Source organism: Abrus precatorius, unplaced genomic scaffold, assembly GCF_003935025.1.
Source record: "Abrus precatorius isolate BTA unplaced genomic scaffold, Abrus_2018 Scaffold2, whole genome shotgun sequence".
Lineage (NCBI taxonomy): Eukaryota > Viridiplantae > Streptophyta > Magnoliopsida > Fabales > Fabaceae > Abrus > Abrus precatorius.
Window position 1 is genome coordinate 35,783,606 of NW_020874362.1, and position 19,123 is coordinate 35,802,728.

The following is a 19,123-nucleotide window of genomic DNA, read 5'->3' on the forward strand; positions in this document are numbered from 1 at the left end:
TATCCTATTTCTTAATGTAAATTTTATTCTATGAAAAATCAAGATTAAAAATAAATTTTATCAAAGTAACACTAAAATTTAATTCTATTTCATTTTTTTAAACGTGAAACCTCCCAAAATTGATGGTGAATGGATGGTAGTAGACTTGTGGCAATGCAATGATGATTAAGGATAACAATCATTAATTACTTTAATGATCACAATTTCTTTTCAACGCCTTCCATAATATATTCTGCCAATTTCTCTTTTTCTCGGTTGATACTAAGTGGAAAAAATGGGAGAAGTTTTCTCTTTTAAAAGAGAGTGCTGACAAACTGAACTGACGTAGCTAATTTTTAGATCCTTATGTTTGCTTCATCACTAATAAGCAGCAAGTATATGTGCAATACAGGTTTATGTTAAACGTAATTTAGATAAAACTTTAAATATGAACTAAAAGAAAATTATTAAAAAAATACTTAAATTATAAGATATTGGCATAATTACTTTTAAAAATACAAAATATATTAAATTTAAAATATTTAAATTCTAAAATACTCAAAGAATTAAAGTTTTAAATATTATTAATATATGCTCAATGATGCACCATAATAATTTATATGTAAACCTTTTTTATTAAGATATCACAAAATCTAATGCATTGATAACATTAAATCCTATAAATTTTTATAAAAAAAAAATCACTATTTATTAATTTTTTATTGTGTCCTTTTAATACATATTAAAAAAATCATTATTCATTACTGATAAAAAAAAAAAAACCTTTGAAAAATTCAAAATAAATTGGGAGCATTAAACATAAGAAAAAAAATGAAGTTAAATTTTTAACAAAAAATAGTGTATCTGATGAAGAAAGAAAATAATTAAAAAATTATTCTATCTTGATTATAAACATTAAACAATTTTATTTAACATGAGCCCTAGTATTTGAGATTGTATGAATCGAGTATTTTAGTTTTTAGTTTTTTTATAACACAAAAAAATGCACTTTAATTCTTTTTGTCTAAAATGATAGTGAAAAGTAAAATAAGTAAGGAATTAGTAGAAGATCTTTAAAATGTATATCCTAAACTTTGAAGATTAATTTCATAATTTACTCATATTCATTGTATAGAAATTCATTTCGATCACCAGTTCCAAATTGCAGAAGTCCAAGTCTCTGTTCCAGTATTACATCTAAAATTGGGTCCAACCAGAACATTTCAGCATAAACATGAAACCTACTAAGTCCACCCACTTCCATTGATGCTCCTGATAAAGCTCACTGAACACCATTTGCAGAGAGAAAAAAAGTTATTAAGCCTAAAGGGTATGCATTTGTGCCTTTTAAAAAGAACAAAAAGTAGACATCAATCAATTCGGTTCATGCTCTTTAGTGAATATTGAGATAAAGGATAAAGGGAATCCCTGAATTCCAGCATTAAGTTTCCGAAATCCAACCACACTTTGGTGTACATGTAACCCAAAGAGTAGACCTCATTATAAGATTTTGGGTATTTGGTGCTTATGCCCTCCACTCTAAGCAAATTAGAATTAATGAAGCATTATGTATATAATTCACATAATTATAAAAATTATTGAGTGGTATAGTACTTTTTAAATTGGATGATTGTAGTTAGTGGGCAAAAATTGGGATTACACTTGATGCTTCTTGCATTTGTGTAATTATCTTATTTTATGTTTTTAATTGTCATGTTCTACAATGATTCATCCAATATACTGTGCTCACTTTGGGTGGGGCAATTGGGTCCTTTGGGTTGGTTCCACCCTTCAATGCCTAATTAATAACAAATAAGATTGCTATTTGCCAAGCCATGGATTGGATTAATTATTTCAGGAGTCAATGACGCATGTTCTGCCTTTATTTTTGTTGTGAACTCTTCAGCTATTTCATTGTCATCATAGTTATTCTAATTATAACTATTCAACCGTATCATAAGAATGCTCATGCTTCTTATAATCACCAATCAAGGGCCACCATCAATTCATTTAATCTTACTATTTTTAAAAAAAATATTTTTATTTAAAAATAATAACATTTTTTATTATTAGTTAAATTTTATTAAAAAATATAAAAAAATTTATGAGTTCTAATTTAATTTAATAACTTTTATTCTTAATTTAAGAATTATTTTTAATAAATTTTAACCAATTAAAAGTGTATCACTAATTCTCTTATGAATTGAGAAAGAATGAGAACTTTATTCAAATTTACATGCCCAAAAAGGAAACTTGTTAAATAATCAAACCTGAATTTTGAAATTCTAATTTAGGCTTTGGTATACCATATTTAATTATAAATCTTGCTTATTAGTGCTTTCAGACATTAGTTAAATTTTTTTTTATTAAATATTATGTTGGACCGTGTTTAAAGTTACCGAAGAAATATAATTATTATATTTTTTTAATAAAAGAATTTTTTTTTTTAATTTCTTAACCTATAACTAACAAAGGGATATCTAGTATACTCAAGCTGAATGCATCTAAGTATCTAATTAATTTGCATGATATAAGTAATGAAGATGAGAAGATATAAAATATCCAGAAATGTTACTTAAATGAAAAAAAAAAAATACTAGTCAGAAGTAATGTCAAAACTATATTTTATTAAAAAGATAAATATCTACCAAACTAACATCCCCATTATGCATTGTAATTAAGTCCACAACTATGGATTTTTCTATTTAGGAATAAACGCTTACAAAATCTCTCATCAAAGCACAATTTGCCCACTAAAGCCCTTAATAAGTATGAAGAAAGTTGCAACTTGAAAAAGGTCAAAATCACCCAAAACTTGTTACAAATATAAAATTATAAAGACTTTTACCAATAACTTATGTCACAACAATGATAGAAGTTCAAGTTATATAATAAACTAACACCTATACAAAAGAATGAAAAAATACTTTTCAAGTAAGTTGCATAATCTTTACATAATATTTACTTTTTGTTTTACACATTTTTCTCCCTTATATCCTTTTTGACTTAAGCGTTTGAATATTTTCTTGAACAACTCTATCCTTCGACAAGAATAGCCTCAATGTCGTTTGAATATTTGCATGATGCAAGTGATGAAAATATAAGAGAGAGAGAGAGAGAGAGAGAGACGATACTTAACACAATCTATAGAATCATATACATTTAACCAATATTTCTCTGAGCATAAATATAATATTAAAAGACACAATGAAAGAACATCTCTTAAATAATTTTATGAATATTCTCTTAAAAATAAAATAAGATTAGTTTGAAGACAGGACGAAGGCAAAAGTGACATTTGATTGTCTATATAGCCGTGGCATCCACAACCAGCAGTACCCCTTTGGACATTTTGTTGTAGTGAATGGTTCCTTCCTTTCTCATTCTCAATCATCTCCTTTTCTCTTCTCTCTTCTCATTGACTCTGCTCAATACAGGACATCCTTTTCCTTCTAATCCATCTGTAAGTATTCAAACACTGTTTCCTAGTTTTTTTTGTTGTGTGGTTTTTCTGTGTTGTCTGCTCTTAACAGTGGGTAACAGGGGGAGGGGGAGGGGGAGTGAAAAGGTGAAAGCTTTAGTTGAATTGGGACTGGGATCCCTTGATGAAACTTAGTTTTGGAGTAAAATCTTACAAGGGTATGTTACTTTTCGTCGTTGGGTCATGTTCTGTTAAATTAACAAACTTCTGTTGTTGAGAAATATGAGGATTGTAATTTTTCTTCTTCTTTTTCTTTGTGTTATGTAGTAATAATGTTGAGAAACATATTTGGTTGAAAGATATTCCCACTAGGCTAAGTGTGCTTCATGATTTATATTTTAGTTGGCAACAAGTGAGTGGTGTGGTGATTTCATTCATTTTCTTTTCTTATTCTCTTATTATTGCCGTTGTGAAGCTACAAGGAATAATTAAGAGGAGGATGGGATTCCTACAGGTTTTATTTTAAATAATTGAACGGTTATGTGTTAGACTTTGTCTGTCTATACTCACAGTTGTTATTGATTTTTTTTTTCTCATTTAATACTTGTCTGTCATATTATCTGATTTCCATTCCAAAAAGCTGCTCTTTTCTATTTGTTATGATGTTTGGTAAAATGATATTATGGTATAAGTGCTATGATATAATCTTGTTTCAGGGATATTGGTTTTTTTGAGTGCATAAAAACAGCCTGAAGATCCAAGTAATTCTGGATATCTAAAGCCACGCAGGAAAAATCAGCATGCGTTGGTTGGGTCTTTCTGTTGATGTGTTCTGCCAAGTTGTACAGTTAAACCTGTATTGCAAAGTTATTCTGTAAATCATCATTCCCATAAACCCTATATTTTTTTCTTCTTGTGTCTTTTTCTTAGCTACAGCCATGGAGGCCAAGGTCATTTCGTCTGATAAGTATAGAATTGGCTAAAATATAGGAAGTGAAAGCAGATTCTGTTATTTTGTATTTTCAGTATGTCCTCAACTCATATTGCTCTCTAGTTCTAGCTGATTCTGATTTTGTATTTAGTTTGGTATCTTCATTGTTATTTTCTATTGGGCGGTTCTTCACCGTGTACAATACAATTAGATTGATTAAGTAGTGTGGAGAGAAACAAAAGAAGCTATGGTGTGCCAAGCAGCAAGCCAAACAAAATTTCGGGCATTGAAACATGAGTATGGCATTGAAGGTGAACCAACAATTATTGTTAGAGTGATAGCATGCTTTCAACCCTTGCATTATTGTCAGGTTAGTAACACAATACTGATTGTTGATGTTTTCCAGTTTCACTTTTTTTCAATAACTATGAAACTTGTTTTATGAAAATTTCCTTATATCTCTGTATTGCAGCAGAAGACATGAATATTGTGACCTTTGAACACTAAAGCTTTTATTATCAGTTATTAGATAGTTTTAGGAGCTCAATGAGTGATTGGTGCTATCTTCTGCTCTTTGCAGGCTGAGTACTTCCGTCATTTGCTTAAGCCTGTCACGTAGATTGATTTACATTTCCTTCTCAATAAGCTGGAGTTTGTAGTTTTCCTTTTTTTTTCCCCTTTGTTCCTTAGAAAAGCAACAAGTTACCTCCAAAAACTTCATATAAGAGCACCATAACATCTACTGGTACATATTTTCAAATACTTTTTTTTTTTTCAACTCTACGGCATGAAGAATCTCATATTTGGCATTGACTCATTGGTTCTATTGTTTTGTAGGACATTTGTTTTATTGGATGGTTAAGGCTGACAGGCCTAGGCCATGCCCACACCACGTGGCTTGGCAATCTCCTCCTTTGAATTACTTCAGCATGTTGCAGAAGCCCAGCTTACTTGGTCTTCCAACATGTCTGAATTCTAGCACTTGCATCTTTCCTGCTGACTGTACATTTCCTGGGCTCGCGGCTCCTGCTATCCCAAGTCTGAATACTGAGCTAACAAATGTGCAGGGATTCCTTCAGTATCCCAATGCAGACACAAGCTTGAAAGAGACACATGTTGGAGGATCTTTGCAAAATGCAAATCCTTCTTTGCAGAAGAAGTTATTGATCTTTGACCGCTCTGGGAATAAGACTAGGTTGTTTTATGGTCCTGTCCTCCCTCTTGTCCAGAGTCCAACTGGTACTGCTACAAAGTTTGCTCAAAGTTATGACATAAATGGGGATGGACAGGCCAGTAATATAGGTCAAAAGCATCTAGCCAATTACAGTTTACCTGAAGAGTCTGTTAAGGATCATATATTTCTTGAAGAAAGTGAAAAGCATGAAGATACAGAAGAAATTAATGCATTGCTTTATTCTGATGATGACAGCAATGAAGATGATGATGACAATTGTGATGAGGTAACAAGTACAGATCGTTCCCCTTTGGCAACTAAAAGAATTTACTCGATACAAGAACAATTTGAAGACATGAAGGAGGAAGTTGCAAGCTCTGAGTGGCCTAGCAAAAGGCTGAAGTTAATTGATGGTGACTACAACAGATCATCCCCACATGTGGACAATGCTAGTTTGGTAAGACCAAATGAAACCTGTGATTGTGTCAGTGATGCCGAATCAAAGAATTCTAGTGGCTGGACATATTCTATTGATAAAACTAAAGTAGATAATCCAGTGGCATGTGATATCAAATTGACAAAGGATAAGATTCGTGAATCACTGAGAGTTCTTGAGAATTTAATTCCTGGTGCAAAAGGAAAGGAGCCACTGTTAGTCATTGATGGAACTATTAAATACTTAAAACATTTGATGTCCCAAACTGGTGGTGCTCGTGGAGTGAGATATCACTAAGTACTCACAGCCACTGAGGTTGTAGTATATTGGTTGAAGGACACATTTTCATGTTGAAAAGATGTAGTTCCTAGAATCCTTAGCGTTGTTGATTGATGTGATTGTCTATTTGCCTTAGCATGTTTTCATCTTTTCTTTCTTTAATCCTCTGTCTTGAGGTGTATATATGGCTGGGAAATAAAGGTACTAACTCTGAAATAGATAGTACTTCACTTTGCCACTGCAGTTGGAGAAAAATGCGGGAAGGGGTTTCAATTTGTTGACCAAAATGATTGTCCTGTAGCTTTTCTGGAGGGCTAAAGGTCACAGATTGAAGGGATGGGAGATGGTAGTGGTGGGCTATGCTGTTAAATGAGAACACTTTTTTCCCTCAAGTGTTGCACTCTCTTGGTGATTGACTGCATGCGCATTAGTTAACTGGGGTCCCACTCTCCACCCTTCTTTTCATTCTTGGGTTTGTGCTTTTTTGTCCTCTCTCTCAAGGTTGCAAGCATATCATGCTGGCATCAACTCTAAAGTACTAAGAAAGGTTCTTGATGTTTGGCAGGGAGAGTGCTTGAAAAGAGAGTGTGGTGTTTCATCATTAGTTGCTGGGGCCCTTTGTTTGGATATAGCATTTGTGGTAAAGGTTACTTTGTTTTACATGTTGAGGGAGGAATGATGACAAGCAATTTGAGTTTCTGCTTTGTAATTCATAGGTGGGTTGAGTAGTCTAAGGTCTCTTTTTCATGATGTTATTATGTATCTGTCGGTTGTGTGATTGTGTGAATAATTGTGTATGCTAATGTTGGGCGTGTATGTAGATGCGGGTTTGAGTGTGTTCATCTTGTAAGTTGTTATCTGATTTATTTTTATGTTTGTACATACATTTTCTATCAATATGTGATTCCTCATTTCCTGTTACTTGTATATTTTTGCATGCAACTCTGCATCAAAATATGATTGTTTTATGAGAAGGAAAACAATACTTAAGTTTGATACACTATAAAAAATTATATTGTCTACTAATTAGAATACATTTACTTTATAAGACGTTTAATTTAGCTATGTAAAAGTCAATGATTTTCAATATGTGAATCTATGATTAGTTGTAAGTGTAAAAAAAAAAATTATACTCGAGAGTATTTCAATTAAATATGGAGTGAACTTTAGATGGAAAAAAAATGCAATGTTATAACTGCAAAAAAACTCGAGTTATAACTATTAGTTAAAAAGTTAATGATTGTAAGTATAAAAACTTAGTATTGTTTCACAAAAGCTATTATAAATTATAATAAAAAAATTAAATTTAAAAGTCAAAAAATGAGAAGGAAAGAAAAGAGTCGAAATCAATGAATATTCAAAAGATTAACTAATTATAAAAGGTTTAATATTGTACTTTTATCTACGATCTTTTTTTTATATATTTTTTTTACTTTTTATCTTTTCACGAATTAATTCTTGACTATAGACTTAATTATTCATTTCAATTTTACTATTATCCAAAAGAATAGCATTTTTTTTCTCCATTTATAAATATTTTAAACAATCATGCAATATAACTAATAATGAAGAAAGTACAAAAAAACTAATGAGTCTATTAATCAATTTATTTCATGAATTTAATAACTAGATAACAGTACAATTGTCTTTTATCTAATTTACCAAGGGTTATTAAAAATGATCAATTTTTAATAATAAAATAAAAGTGATGAGACAAACATTACGAGTATATAAGTATTTATATTTTAAGAAAGAGTTAAAAATCAATTTACATTATAAGATTTACTCTAATTCATGACAATAAAAATATAGAATCAAACTAAATTCCAAAAATAATTCATAATTTTATCTAAAATATACTTAAAAGCAAAACCTTTATGTATACATATGCTTTATCGTCAATAAGTAAGAGGCCAATCCTACGCGTAGTTGATAGTTTTGAAGTTCTAATCCTTTTATGAGCAAGAGAAACAAGGAATTAACAAGAAAAAAAACTTCTTATATATATATATATATATATATATATATATAATATTAATAAAATATATTAAACTTTAATTTAAAAATTTGAATTGAGCATGTTTGTCCAGGTTTTAAATTTCCTAAAATACTTCTATTTATATATATTTTTTTCTCTAAGAAGTACCATTCAGTTTTTTTACATGTTTCCACAATAAATTTTTTTTAAAAATCAATTAATAAGTTTAAATAATTAATAATTTACCTAAAATCCTATAAATAAATTGACAAAATGATGATTAATCAACTAATTTAAAAGAATAGTTTTTAATTCTATGATAATTTGTTATTGATAACAGTATGAAAAAATTTATCTTGTTAAGTATATTTTAATTAAATTATTTTTTTATTTTGATAATTTATATGTAGATTTTGAGAACTACATAATTTTTTAATATAAATAAAATTAATAAATAAAAATGAATAATAGATCTTTCATAATTTATTTTATTTAATTTATTAAGTAAAGCTAAATTAAATTATGTTCTATAAAATAAGTTATTTGAATTGAGACACGTCATCTAAAATAATGTCAATAGTTAAATTTAAGATTTAAATTGAGATTAATTAACTTTATATTTCTTAATTTAAAAGAAATAAAATTAGAATACTTAATGCACAAAAAAAGTTATGCGACTTAATAAAAACAAAAAATTAAAAATATACTTATTTAAGATTAAAGACTTAGATTTATAATATAAGAATAGATAAAATGAAATGCTGAAAATTATTTTATTTAGAAAAAAGAATTTGGGCGTTGCTAATATCTTGCTAATTAAATTTAACATAAAAAAATAGAGAAAAATATTTAGACATAGATAAAATCCATGTAAAACTAAACAATGTATTTATTCAATTTAAGAATTGAATGATAGACCCTTACAAGTGAAAATTAGCCAGATAATTTTTGTTTTTCAAAAGCTTGTTTATTTTCTTTAGACCACAGTAGGGATAAAATTTATTCAGATTATTGATCGGAAGCTTGTGACCTAACTAACATTGGATTTAGATTTAAGTTAAGTTATACTTATTTCTTTAATAGATTAAGTTAATATTTTTTTAAATAAAATTATTTAATTAAAAAGGTCTGACTTCAAGTTAGTTTAACAAATCGACCTTCTTATATAAACATAGATGATAATGATGTAATATTTTAAAATTATGTATTCATTTTATTTAAAGGCTAAAGTTTATTGTTTTACATATAAATTTATATTTATTAATAAAACTGAGGAGAAAGGTAAAAAATAACTAAAAACTAATATTTGTATCTTAAAATCTAATCATGGTACAACAGCAACAGCAGTTGTGGATTAGGAAACATTTGAATACAAATGTTTGTCTATGAAAATTATTGGGTTTGGTCACTTTACAGTAATCCAAGTCCTTGAAGATTTTGAATCCGAATGAGTTTTAATTTAAATATTAAAAAGATTGACAAATTAAGGTTAATGAATTAACTTGTGGAGGGTCTAGAAATTATTCAACCTGTGATGGGGTTATCAAATTGAAATTGCTTGGGATTAACACAAGTTTTGCTAGTTACGAATCCTTGTCTTCTTATTAGCAGACAAAAGAGGCAATTATCAAGAAGAATTTGGCATCGGGGTTGACCATAATGCACTGCAATGACTGCTTCTTGAACAAATGACTAACATTAATTAATTGCATATCTACAATCATGGATGGTCACTGTTACTATTTAGAACTAGTTATGGTATGGAGAATGTTTAACTCAAAACTTTAAGCGATAACTATGACTTAGTCAGATCAGTGATAATAATATTAGAACTGTCTCTCTCAGAGCAGAATAATTGATTCCAATACATGCCAAGGGATATCAGAATCAAATATTGCTTATGAATAAAAATGTGAGTTAGCATCAAAAGATTATTATTAACAGATAACTCCACCCAGTCTTTTCTCATATGCCTCTCTTTAGTTGATGATTTGAAAGCATAAAATAAGCTGCCACTGTTCTAATTTTATTGAAAGTTTTTTTATTGGTTATCTTGCCTCATTGAGGCCTAAGGTTTTGTCACATTATAACTATCACTATGACATGATTTATATATGATGGAACATCTAATCATGTTTTTTCATTTATTTTATGATCTGATTATTTTCATTAAAAAAATTCAAATCTAAATTACACAAGTCTCTCTTCAATTTAGAGGTATGGGTTGAGCTAATTTTGTCATTGGCGTTCAAGCTAATGCTTCTAGCGTTTCTTTCTTGAGTTTGTCTTTTTTTCTTTTCTTTTTTCCTTTTTCTAATGTAACAAAATAATAATAACAATAGAAGCATGTCTAACTATCATAACGAACTGATATTAATGCCTAATATTGATCAAAGGACAAAATCTTTTCATGTTACATTTCTTTTTACTTGTACAAAGCATGAGGACAAAGTCTCTTCATCTTTCTTTTCTTTCAAATTTTCTCTTACATTGTTGAGTTGTGGGAAAAAAAATCTTATTTAAACAAACTTTTAATTTAGAAATTTTCTTTTCAATTTATCTTTTTTAAAAATTAACTTTAAAGATAATTTTTTTTATCATATAATGACAAAATTTAGTTTTAATCTTTCATTTTTTTTAATTAACTTTACTCCTCAATTTTTTTAAATAAACTCTATTAATGTGTGGCATGCATTTAATTATACTGTGTCAGTGACATGTTATGAAGATTAAAATGAACAAAAATAATTAAAAGAGTAAAATTAAATATCTACATTTTTTAAAATATTAAAAATATATTTTACTCAAAAAATCATATTTAGCATGCACAAGTTATATAATCTAATGTAGATTGCAGAAGAACTCACAGGATGTAGAAATATTAATTAATGTAAATTTAGGTGTCCATTTTATCCTGAGTACTTTAACTAAAGTTTCTTAAATGTGCATTGATTACAAATTTATAAAAAGAGATGCATTTAAGAAGTGCTTGTCGAACTCACATAGGAAACTATAATTAGATTTAGTGACAAATTACAATGTAGTTTGAATTTCGTACGGATTTCTATAAAAGAAAAAAGAAAAAGAATTAAACCAAGAGAAGCCATGCATTGTCTGGAATAGAAGGGAAAGGAATATGACAAAAAAGGAAAGAAACAAAAAGTCTGGAACACACAAATTAATATGAGAGGTATTAGTTCCAAATTCCAATCCAAGGCAATTAAGAAATTCTTATCTCAGGATATTGAGTTTCTCCACCTTCTAGTTGTTTTTCTGTTCTGTTCTTCTGAAGTTGGAATAGGTGCAATATCTTGATTTTCTACATTAGTCATTTTTGTAAGTTTGCTTAGTTTCTTCCACCCAGTGCTCCATGCTGATGTGTGCTTCTGCTTCAGCAACTTATCAAATTGTTTCTGCAGATTTTCCATATCATTTTGAAGCTCTAAATACTTGGTTTTCACAGTCTCAAGATCAAACTTCAGTGTGTTAATGTCTTTCTTAGCTGCTGCCCACCCTTCTTGGAATGATTGTGGTGTCCCCTCTAGAAGTGTTTTCCGGTTTGGAATCATTGGCTGGTAGTGAGATTCAACACCTTCTTTTAGAGAACTGTTGGCCAGAGCATTGCTTATCTTCACTTGTTCAGAGAATAGAACTTGCACCACTACCCTTAAAGGAAGCCTTTCATTTTGGGCAGCATGCATGCAAGCATCAATGGAGAGTTTCTGACAATCCATTACACGGCACAGCCTCTTCCTTTCATGTTCAGTTAGTGTTGGATGTGCCTGTTAATTTATTTCACTGATATAAGAACTGCACAAGTACACATCTATTGGCATATCTATAGATAAACCACTATACATTACTAGTTGACTACTTATCCTTCTAAAATGAGTGAAAAACACACCAATCAGAGAAATGATTGACACTAAACTTACCATCTCATATCTGTGAGATGATAACACCATACATCCAAATTATGTAGATGGGAGAATCAGAAAAAGAAAATCTGAAACTCAAATGTAATGCCACTGAAAGCAATCCAGAAAAACTTATTCATGTGAAAGAACTAAACAGACAAAAATTTAGCCTTTTCAAATCTTCTGTCATTGTACAGTGAGATATTTGAGACGGAAGACTCTAAAGGTGATTCAACCTCTACCTTGGATAATTAGCACAAAAAAGTACATAATTTTAATGCATTTATTCAGATTTCATAATATGCATATGTTCTCTTCAGTAAAGCTGCTGAAACCAATAAAACTATGCTTTTCATTATGATGGAAATAATAAGCATACTATGAGACCCAAAGTTCTAATTAAAAATTTACCATGCAGTTTTACTCAAATTTCATGCATACCAGGTAATTCAAAATCATACATAAGTTAAGAAACATGAAACAGTAGTTTCATTTTCCCCAGGGAACCGGAATTAATTACCTTAAGATAGGAATCGATTGCCCGATAAAGTCCATCATCAGAGGTCCTAGCTGACTCGGGCAAAGCTTCCGCAAGAACCTGAAACTTTGTGAGGGAAAGGTTTCTATCTCTGGATACCTCTGTAAGATAACTATCCACAAGTCTTGCCACCCTTATCTTGGCATTTAGGTTACTGCCCACATGCTTGTCAGGAAGGGATTGTCTACTTGGACTTGAACTTTCAGTCTGCTCTTGAACAAGAAAATGCTCTAATAGCCTCTGAACAAGATCCACATCATATGCAGTCTCACTTTTACTATAACAAGGAATTAGAAGATCAGCCAGTGAAGCTTGCTCAAACTGCATTCCTACCCTTTTCTCTAATTCAGTAATCAATGCAGGTGCAACCTTTAACATGTTTGCCATTTTCAGAAGCCTAAGCAGAAAGCTGCATGAGACACTGTCCTTCTGTGGGGGAATTATGCTGATGAGGCTCTCAATGATCATCCTTTGATCTTTAGCTTGAAGACTTGAAGTGTCATCTTTAGTTCCAGCCACAATCATATGAAGTCCACCTTTCCAGCTACCACCACCACCACTACCAGAACTACTGTTACTGCTGTTGCTTGCTTCATCTCCTGGGATTGCTGTGTCATTTAACAATCCTGGTAGCCACTTAGTTGCATAATGCATGATTCCAGCACCAATCAATTCAAACCTCATACCCTTTACCTTAATGGCAGTGATGACTCTAACAAAGTGATCAATCCTCAGGATCGAAACATCTTCAAACCACCAATCAGGAGGAACCTGCTGATTCCTACTAGGACTTGATTCCTTCATGTCATTCCACTTTGGGCTAGCAACTTTTGGTACCCTTCCAGTATATGACCACCTTATTCCCTTTGGATTAGCACAAGCTTTCCATGCTATAGACTCACTACATCTTCTCACAATTTGAAGGTTCTCTGCCCATGGTGACAGCTTCTCACAGCTTTTCAATACCACTATTGAGTCTCTCCATGAGGACAAAACCACATAGCTGAGAAACGCTTCTGTTTTGAATATAAGATTCCCTTCTTCTAAGTCTTCTGTCATTTCAAGGTACTCAGCAGTACATCTTAGGCCAGAGATATTCCCTGCTGTTAAATCAATAGCAATTCCGTAGCAGAACTTGGCTGCAAGTTCAAAAGCCTCAGGCCCACCAGGAAGATCGTCCATAACTATTTTATTCAAGTCAGGGTCGCGAGAATCATATATGATTCTGTTCAGCTTTCCACTTCGAGATAGCAAAGGATACTTTCACAAGAAAGGTGGAGAAAAGTTCATCAAATTCAACACAGCACAATTTATCTGTAGTCTTTATAAAAGCTCATATTTTTTGTAGGAAAAAAAAAATACTCGCAGCATGAAATTTTTTATTTTTTAATTTTCAAAAAAGATAGCTAGCTACCTTGTGCAAGTGAAAGTTTGCATCTCCAATTTGAACCAGAAGATCACTTGGAATATCAGCTGAAACATACCTACATGTGAACATGAAATGGATAAATCAACAATTAACAGTATTTAGTAGTTTTAATTTAATCTTAATTTTATGCCATGTGATCTAAAATTGAAGTCAGTAGCATTATTAGCATAGAAGATTAGTGTGTGACATCACATGTTGAGAAGGTAACAACTAACAACTATTTTGTGCATTGAAGATAACATACCAAGATTTGCCTCTTTGCTGAAATCCTTCAGTCTTGACAGTGTGTTTGGTTGAAGTGAGAAGTCCATTCCCATATTCCCTTCCTGCTACTGATTCACTCTCTGATTCCCACATACTGAAAACCAAAACTCACAGCTTGTATTGTAATTTGGTTTTGTTCCAAGGAAAGTGGGTTTTAAGTGAGAGTGAGAGAAATGAGGTAAGGACTAAAAGAGCAAAATGAGGAGACAAAGAAAGTTGATGGAAAATGAAGAGGGAACCCACATGGGGTGCTTGGACTTACCTCAAAATTGTCGCTTTCTTCACACAACATGTCAGGGAAATCTCACAGGCTGTGCCGTGATGGGCATACTCAGGAGTGTTGTTGTGAATGATCAATGATCAATGATCATCTTCATCTCATCTGGGTTTCTGTTTCTTTCAGCTTTGGATTTCAGATACCTTCCATCATCATCTGTTCTCTTTATGCCTCCCTGCCCATTCATGTCTCTCCCTTTTCAGCTTATTCTTTATTGTGTTACTGTTTTTGCTACAATCCCAAAAACATTCCTTTTGACAGCCACAAAGGATCAAAGGCTCGTTTTCATAACACCAACTTTGCCTTTCTGATGCATGCAAACTTTTAATTACGACATTGCCATTTCAATTTCATTCATTGCCATCAACTAACCACCCACCATTTAGCTATTTGGACGTTTTGCGTAAACAATTAAGAGTTTATTTAACAGACTCTTATCATATAAAAATTTATAACATAAAATTTATTAAAATAATTTTAAAGTTATAAATTATTTTCATATATTTTTCTAAATGCAATGAAAAATAATGCAATAAAATAGAAATAAAAAAAAGCAGTGGATGCAAGGTAAGCTATGACTTGTGGATATACGTTCTCTGCTCGTTAACAAACAATTGGCATTTTCACAAGCTTGAGCTGATACCAAACTCCACACGTGCACTACTGATTGCAGGCTACTTTTGGAGATTGCAAAAACGAACGTAAATTCAAACTCTAGTACGAGTAAATCATTACAAAATTTATATTTTTATTTGTTTACTTAAGAAATTTTTATTTATATTCATAATACTAATTTATTTTTATATTTAATTAATTAATTAATATTTATATTTTATCATAAATAAAAAAAGAATACTAAAAAATGAACAATGGTCTAGACTCTGCTGTGTTTCTTGGTCGTCCTGTCAAAGCTAAAATCCATTTCGTCTACTGTACTTGAATTTGTGTGTGTTTCAATTCCACATCACAGAGCAGTTTCCCTTTGTCTCTTTCGCTTTGTATTTCACCAAATTGTGAAAAGGGAAAATAAATGCCACTAAACTCAGCTATATATTTGTACAAAAAAAAAAGAAAACAATGAATTTCTCTCACTTGTGGAAAGGAAGAAAAACGTTAGTAATAAACGTTTTAATAGACTTTTTTTAACTCAATTTAATGAGTTCATTTAATTGTTTAAGTCTTACTTCTAATATGTTATATAAATTTCATTAAATCATAAAAAATATGAAAATTTTAATTTAAATACACTAATAATATAAACAAATATACTATTATTCAATTATAAATTGTCATATCAATAAGAATTATTATTTTTTGTAAAGATGAATTAATATAAAAAACATAGTTATAATATAGTATCATATAATTTGTTTAAACTAAAATCAAACTTTAAAAAATATTGAAAAATATATTATTAAACTAATAAATGTGTTACACAATTTTAAATAATAATATGTATATTATAATTTAAAAGCTTTGATATAAATTTTGTCCTAATCTTGTTCTTTGATTTATGGTCGAATAGCACTGAATCCAGTTCATAATTAAAGGTACATAGAACTATCTTGGAGGCTGGAGACAAAAAATAAAAATGAAAAATGAAAAACACTGTCTCAGTGTCAAGTCTCAATCAGATGGTATTTGGGGTCCCATATTATTCAAATTGCTTTCTTTATTAGAAAATGACATTTTAATGATCTAATTCGAAATTTCACTGGTAGGTCCAATTTTATTGACGATGACCTATTTTGTTATGAGTTATGTTAATTTTATAGTATTGACTATAGAATTAAAAATAAAAATGCTAAAGGTTATATTAAAATATATTAAATTAATAAACCTGGATATAAGTGATGCTGATGCATCTTAATCAAATTTTTTTTTTCTTAATGTGTTCATCAATTTTTATTTGAGAGTCTTATTTTTAAATTTTCTTATTTAAACTAAAATAAGTTTTCATTTTCACAATGGTTATGTTTCTTATTATATATTACTCTTTAATATATGTAATTTTATTGTTATTTAATAATAATCCTTTTTAAGTATACTTTTCAAATTCCATTTAAATTTTAAAGAAAACCAATATAATATTTACGATTAATTACTCAATGAGGAAAAAAAAATAGTTTTCAAAGCTTTTTGGAAACTATTCATGGTTGTATCCTTATATTTGTATATGTTTTGGAGAATATTTTATTTGGGTTTTACTGTTAATTCACAGTTCTTTCATCTTTTTTCTTGTGAAATTTTATTTCCACATTTATGCGCTTATAATTGATAATTTTATAATTTTGGATAGATACTTATTTTTGTGTATTACATTAACATATTTGTTCTTAAAACTTATAAAGGTAGCTTTATATATATATATATTGACAAGTCCATTGTACAGATTACATGTTGCATATACATTGGAAACATATCATGTGGTCATCTCTTATATGTCGTTTTTTGAAATTAAAAGAATTATGCAAATTTACACTATAAATGCATTTAAATTAAATTCTTGAATTATATATGCGACTAAATGATTTTAAAAACTCAAACATTTCGAATCTTATAAATTTCTTTGCATTTATAACAAATTTTCACTGCACATGCAATTACACCATCTCACACGTACATGTGTAATGAAAAAATAACTTTTAAAGTCCTATTCGTTATCACAATTTAAACAGTGAATTTAAGAAATTAAAATATTTGAAATTTAATAGTCACTCTTACAAGTAGGGACCTCAATAAGGCAAAAGGAGAGGGTAGTATACTATTCATATTCATACTCGTTCAAATTAACAAGTTTTCGTATATGTATTTAAGAAAATAAAAAAAAAGTTGTCATATAATATTTTATACTATCATATTATATTAATATTGTATAATATAAATTCAATAGAAAATGTCATTATAAGTTAATATATTAAAAATATTAGTATAGGATAATATAAAAATAAAATTAATTTCATTATAAAATAATAAAAAAACAATAATATTTTAAATATATTTTAACTATATGCGAATACTTATAGAATAAATAGTAGTTACGGATAAATATAATAAATATTTTTTAATAAAATTTTATTATTATTAATTGTTTGTCCTTAATTCTAAAGTTAAGTTTAACCAAATTCTATTCTTATATATTTTATTAATCTCAACCTTTTAAGTTAAATTTAAATATTTACAAATAAAAAAATTTATAAAATATACATAATTATTATATTAAAATTATAAAAACATAATAAATACTTATTTTTTAAATAAAATTTTATTATTATTAACTGTTTATTCTCAGTTTTAATTTAATAAAACTATAATTTTTTTTTATAGATTTTATTAATCTTACAGCCTTAAGATTAAATTTAAATATCTACAAATAACAATTTTTTTATAAAAATTATATTAAAATTATAAATATATAATAAATATTTTATTTTTAATAAATTGTTTTTATTATAAGCTAGTCATCTGTCCATAAAGAATGGTTGAGTTTAACAAAATTCTTTTATTATAAAGTTGACTTGTCGTATATTATTTTGATCAACAAGGGAAAATTGTTCCAATAGTGGGTGATAGAAATTATTGTGACATGCGAATGAGGCAATGAGGTTTTGATTAGATAATTGAATAAAAGATAAGATGACTAACATCAGATCTTGCTTCCTAATAATGGCTGAGAGGATAAGAATGGTGGGGCCTTTGCCCTCTCATAAAGTGATTGCTGGTATGGGACGAACTACTAATTTGGTTATCGGGTATGTTTCAGTGTCGGTTTGATTTAAGGTTGTAAATAATTATTTTTAAATTATTAAAATATCTATATTTAAATTAATGTAAATTATATATTTTTACAGGTAATAGTTACAGAAGAGTAAATTTTTTTACATTATTATCCAATTATAAATTACATATTAATAAGACATTACTTTTTAAAATAATTAATATATAAAATTTATTTATAATATATTCTAATTAGTTGGTAGTATATAATTTTTTACACAAATAATATATCAAAATTAAATTATTAACTAATTATGACAAATCTTCATTGGATAGAAAGGCATATTATAGAACTATATAAAGATAGGTTCAAAAAATTTATTAACATAAAATAATTATATAGCATGTTCTATTAAAAAAAAATATTATCATTATTTAAATAATAGCAATTTTTATACACATCTCATTCATCTAATTAGTATCTAATAAAAATTAAAAAGGAAAAGCAGCTAAGGATTGAAATCTCAAAATAACACAGAATATTTGAAGGAGAAAAATTAAACTATCCTTTCTTGGCACATGCTTATGTTCATAGGCAACAAGTATTTGCCATAGAAATGGTAGGAACGAGTTTACGATTCTCACAGGCAGCGCCAATTGGTCATTCAAAACTCGATTTGGTGTTCAGAATTGCTGCCATAACTTTTCTTTGATGATTTCAAGCAACCCAGCACGAGTATTATTCATAAAAGGTGTTCTGATGTTTAAGTTAATTGAAATCCC

General features: G+C 29.1%; 2 protein-coding genes across 6 annotated transcripts; one reads left to right on the forward strand and one right to left on the reverse strand.

Moving 5' to 3' along the window:
• The first annotated feature begins 3,168 nt into the window (after positions 1-3,168).
• Positions 3,169-7,138, forward strand: LOC113857567 (transcription factor bHLH143-like). 2 transcript variants are annotated; one of them, XM_027489600.1, is made up of 4 exons: positions 3,169-3,442; positions 4,117-4,701; positions 4,912-5,076; positions 5,169-7,138. In XM_027489600.1, the coding sequence occupies exon 4, from the start codon at positions 5,186-5,188 to the stop codon at positions 6,236-6,238; it is 1,053 nt and encodes a 350-aa protein (XP_027345401.1). In that variant the 5' UTR covers positions 3,169-3,442; positions 4,117-4,701; positions 4,912-5,076; positions 5,169-5,185; the 3' UTR covers positions 6,239-7,138. The 2 variants fall into 2 exon arrangements, with proteins under 2 accessions (XP_027345401.1, XP_027345402.1); XM_027489601.1 differs by lacking the exon at positions 3,169-3,442 and adding an exon at positions 3,544-3,618 and having other exon boundaries at positions 5,169-6,901.
• Positions 7,139-11,390: 4,252 nt separating this feature from the next.
• LOC113858891 (root phototropism protein 3-like) lies at positions 11,391-14,793 on the reverse strand. 4 transcript variants are annotated; one of them, XM_027491685.1, is made up of 5 exons: positions 14,590-14,793; positions 14,327-14,440; positions 14,068-14,126; positions 12,636-13,913; positions 11,391-11,980 (listed from the first exon to the last, which is right to left on the reverse strand). In XM_027491685.1, the coding sequence occupies exons 2-5, from the start codon at positions 14,397-14,399 to the stop codon at positions 11,435-11,437; spliced, it is 1,956 nt and encodes a 651-aa protein (XP_027347486.1). In that variant the 5' UTR covers positions 14,400-14,440; positions 14,590-14,793; the 3' UTR covers positions 11,391-11,434. The 4 variants fall into 4 exon arrangements, with proteins under 4 accessions (XP_027347486.1, XP_027347484.1, XP_027347485.1 ...); XM_027491683.1 differs by having other exon boundaries at positions 14,068-14,137; XM_027491684.1 differs by having other exon boundaries at positions 14,327-14,793.
• Between the last annotated feature and the right edge of the window lie 4,330 nt (positions 14,794-19,123).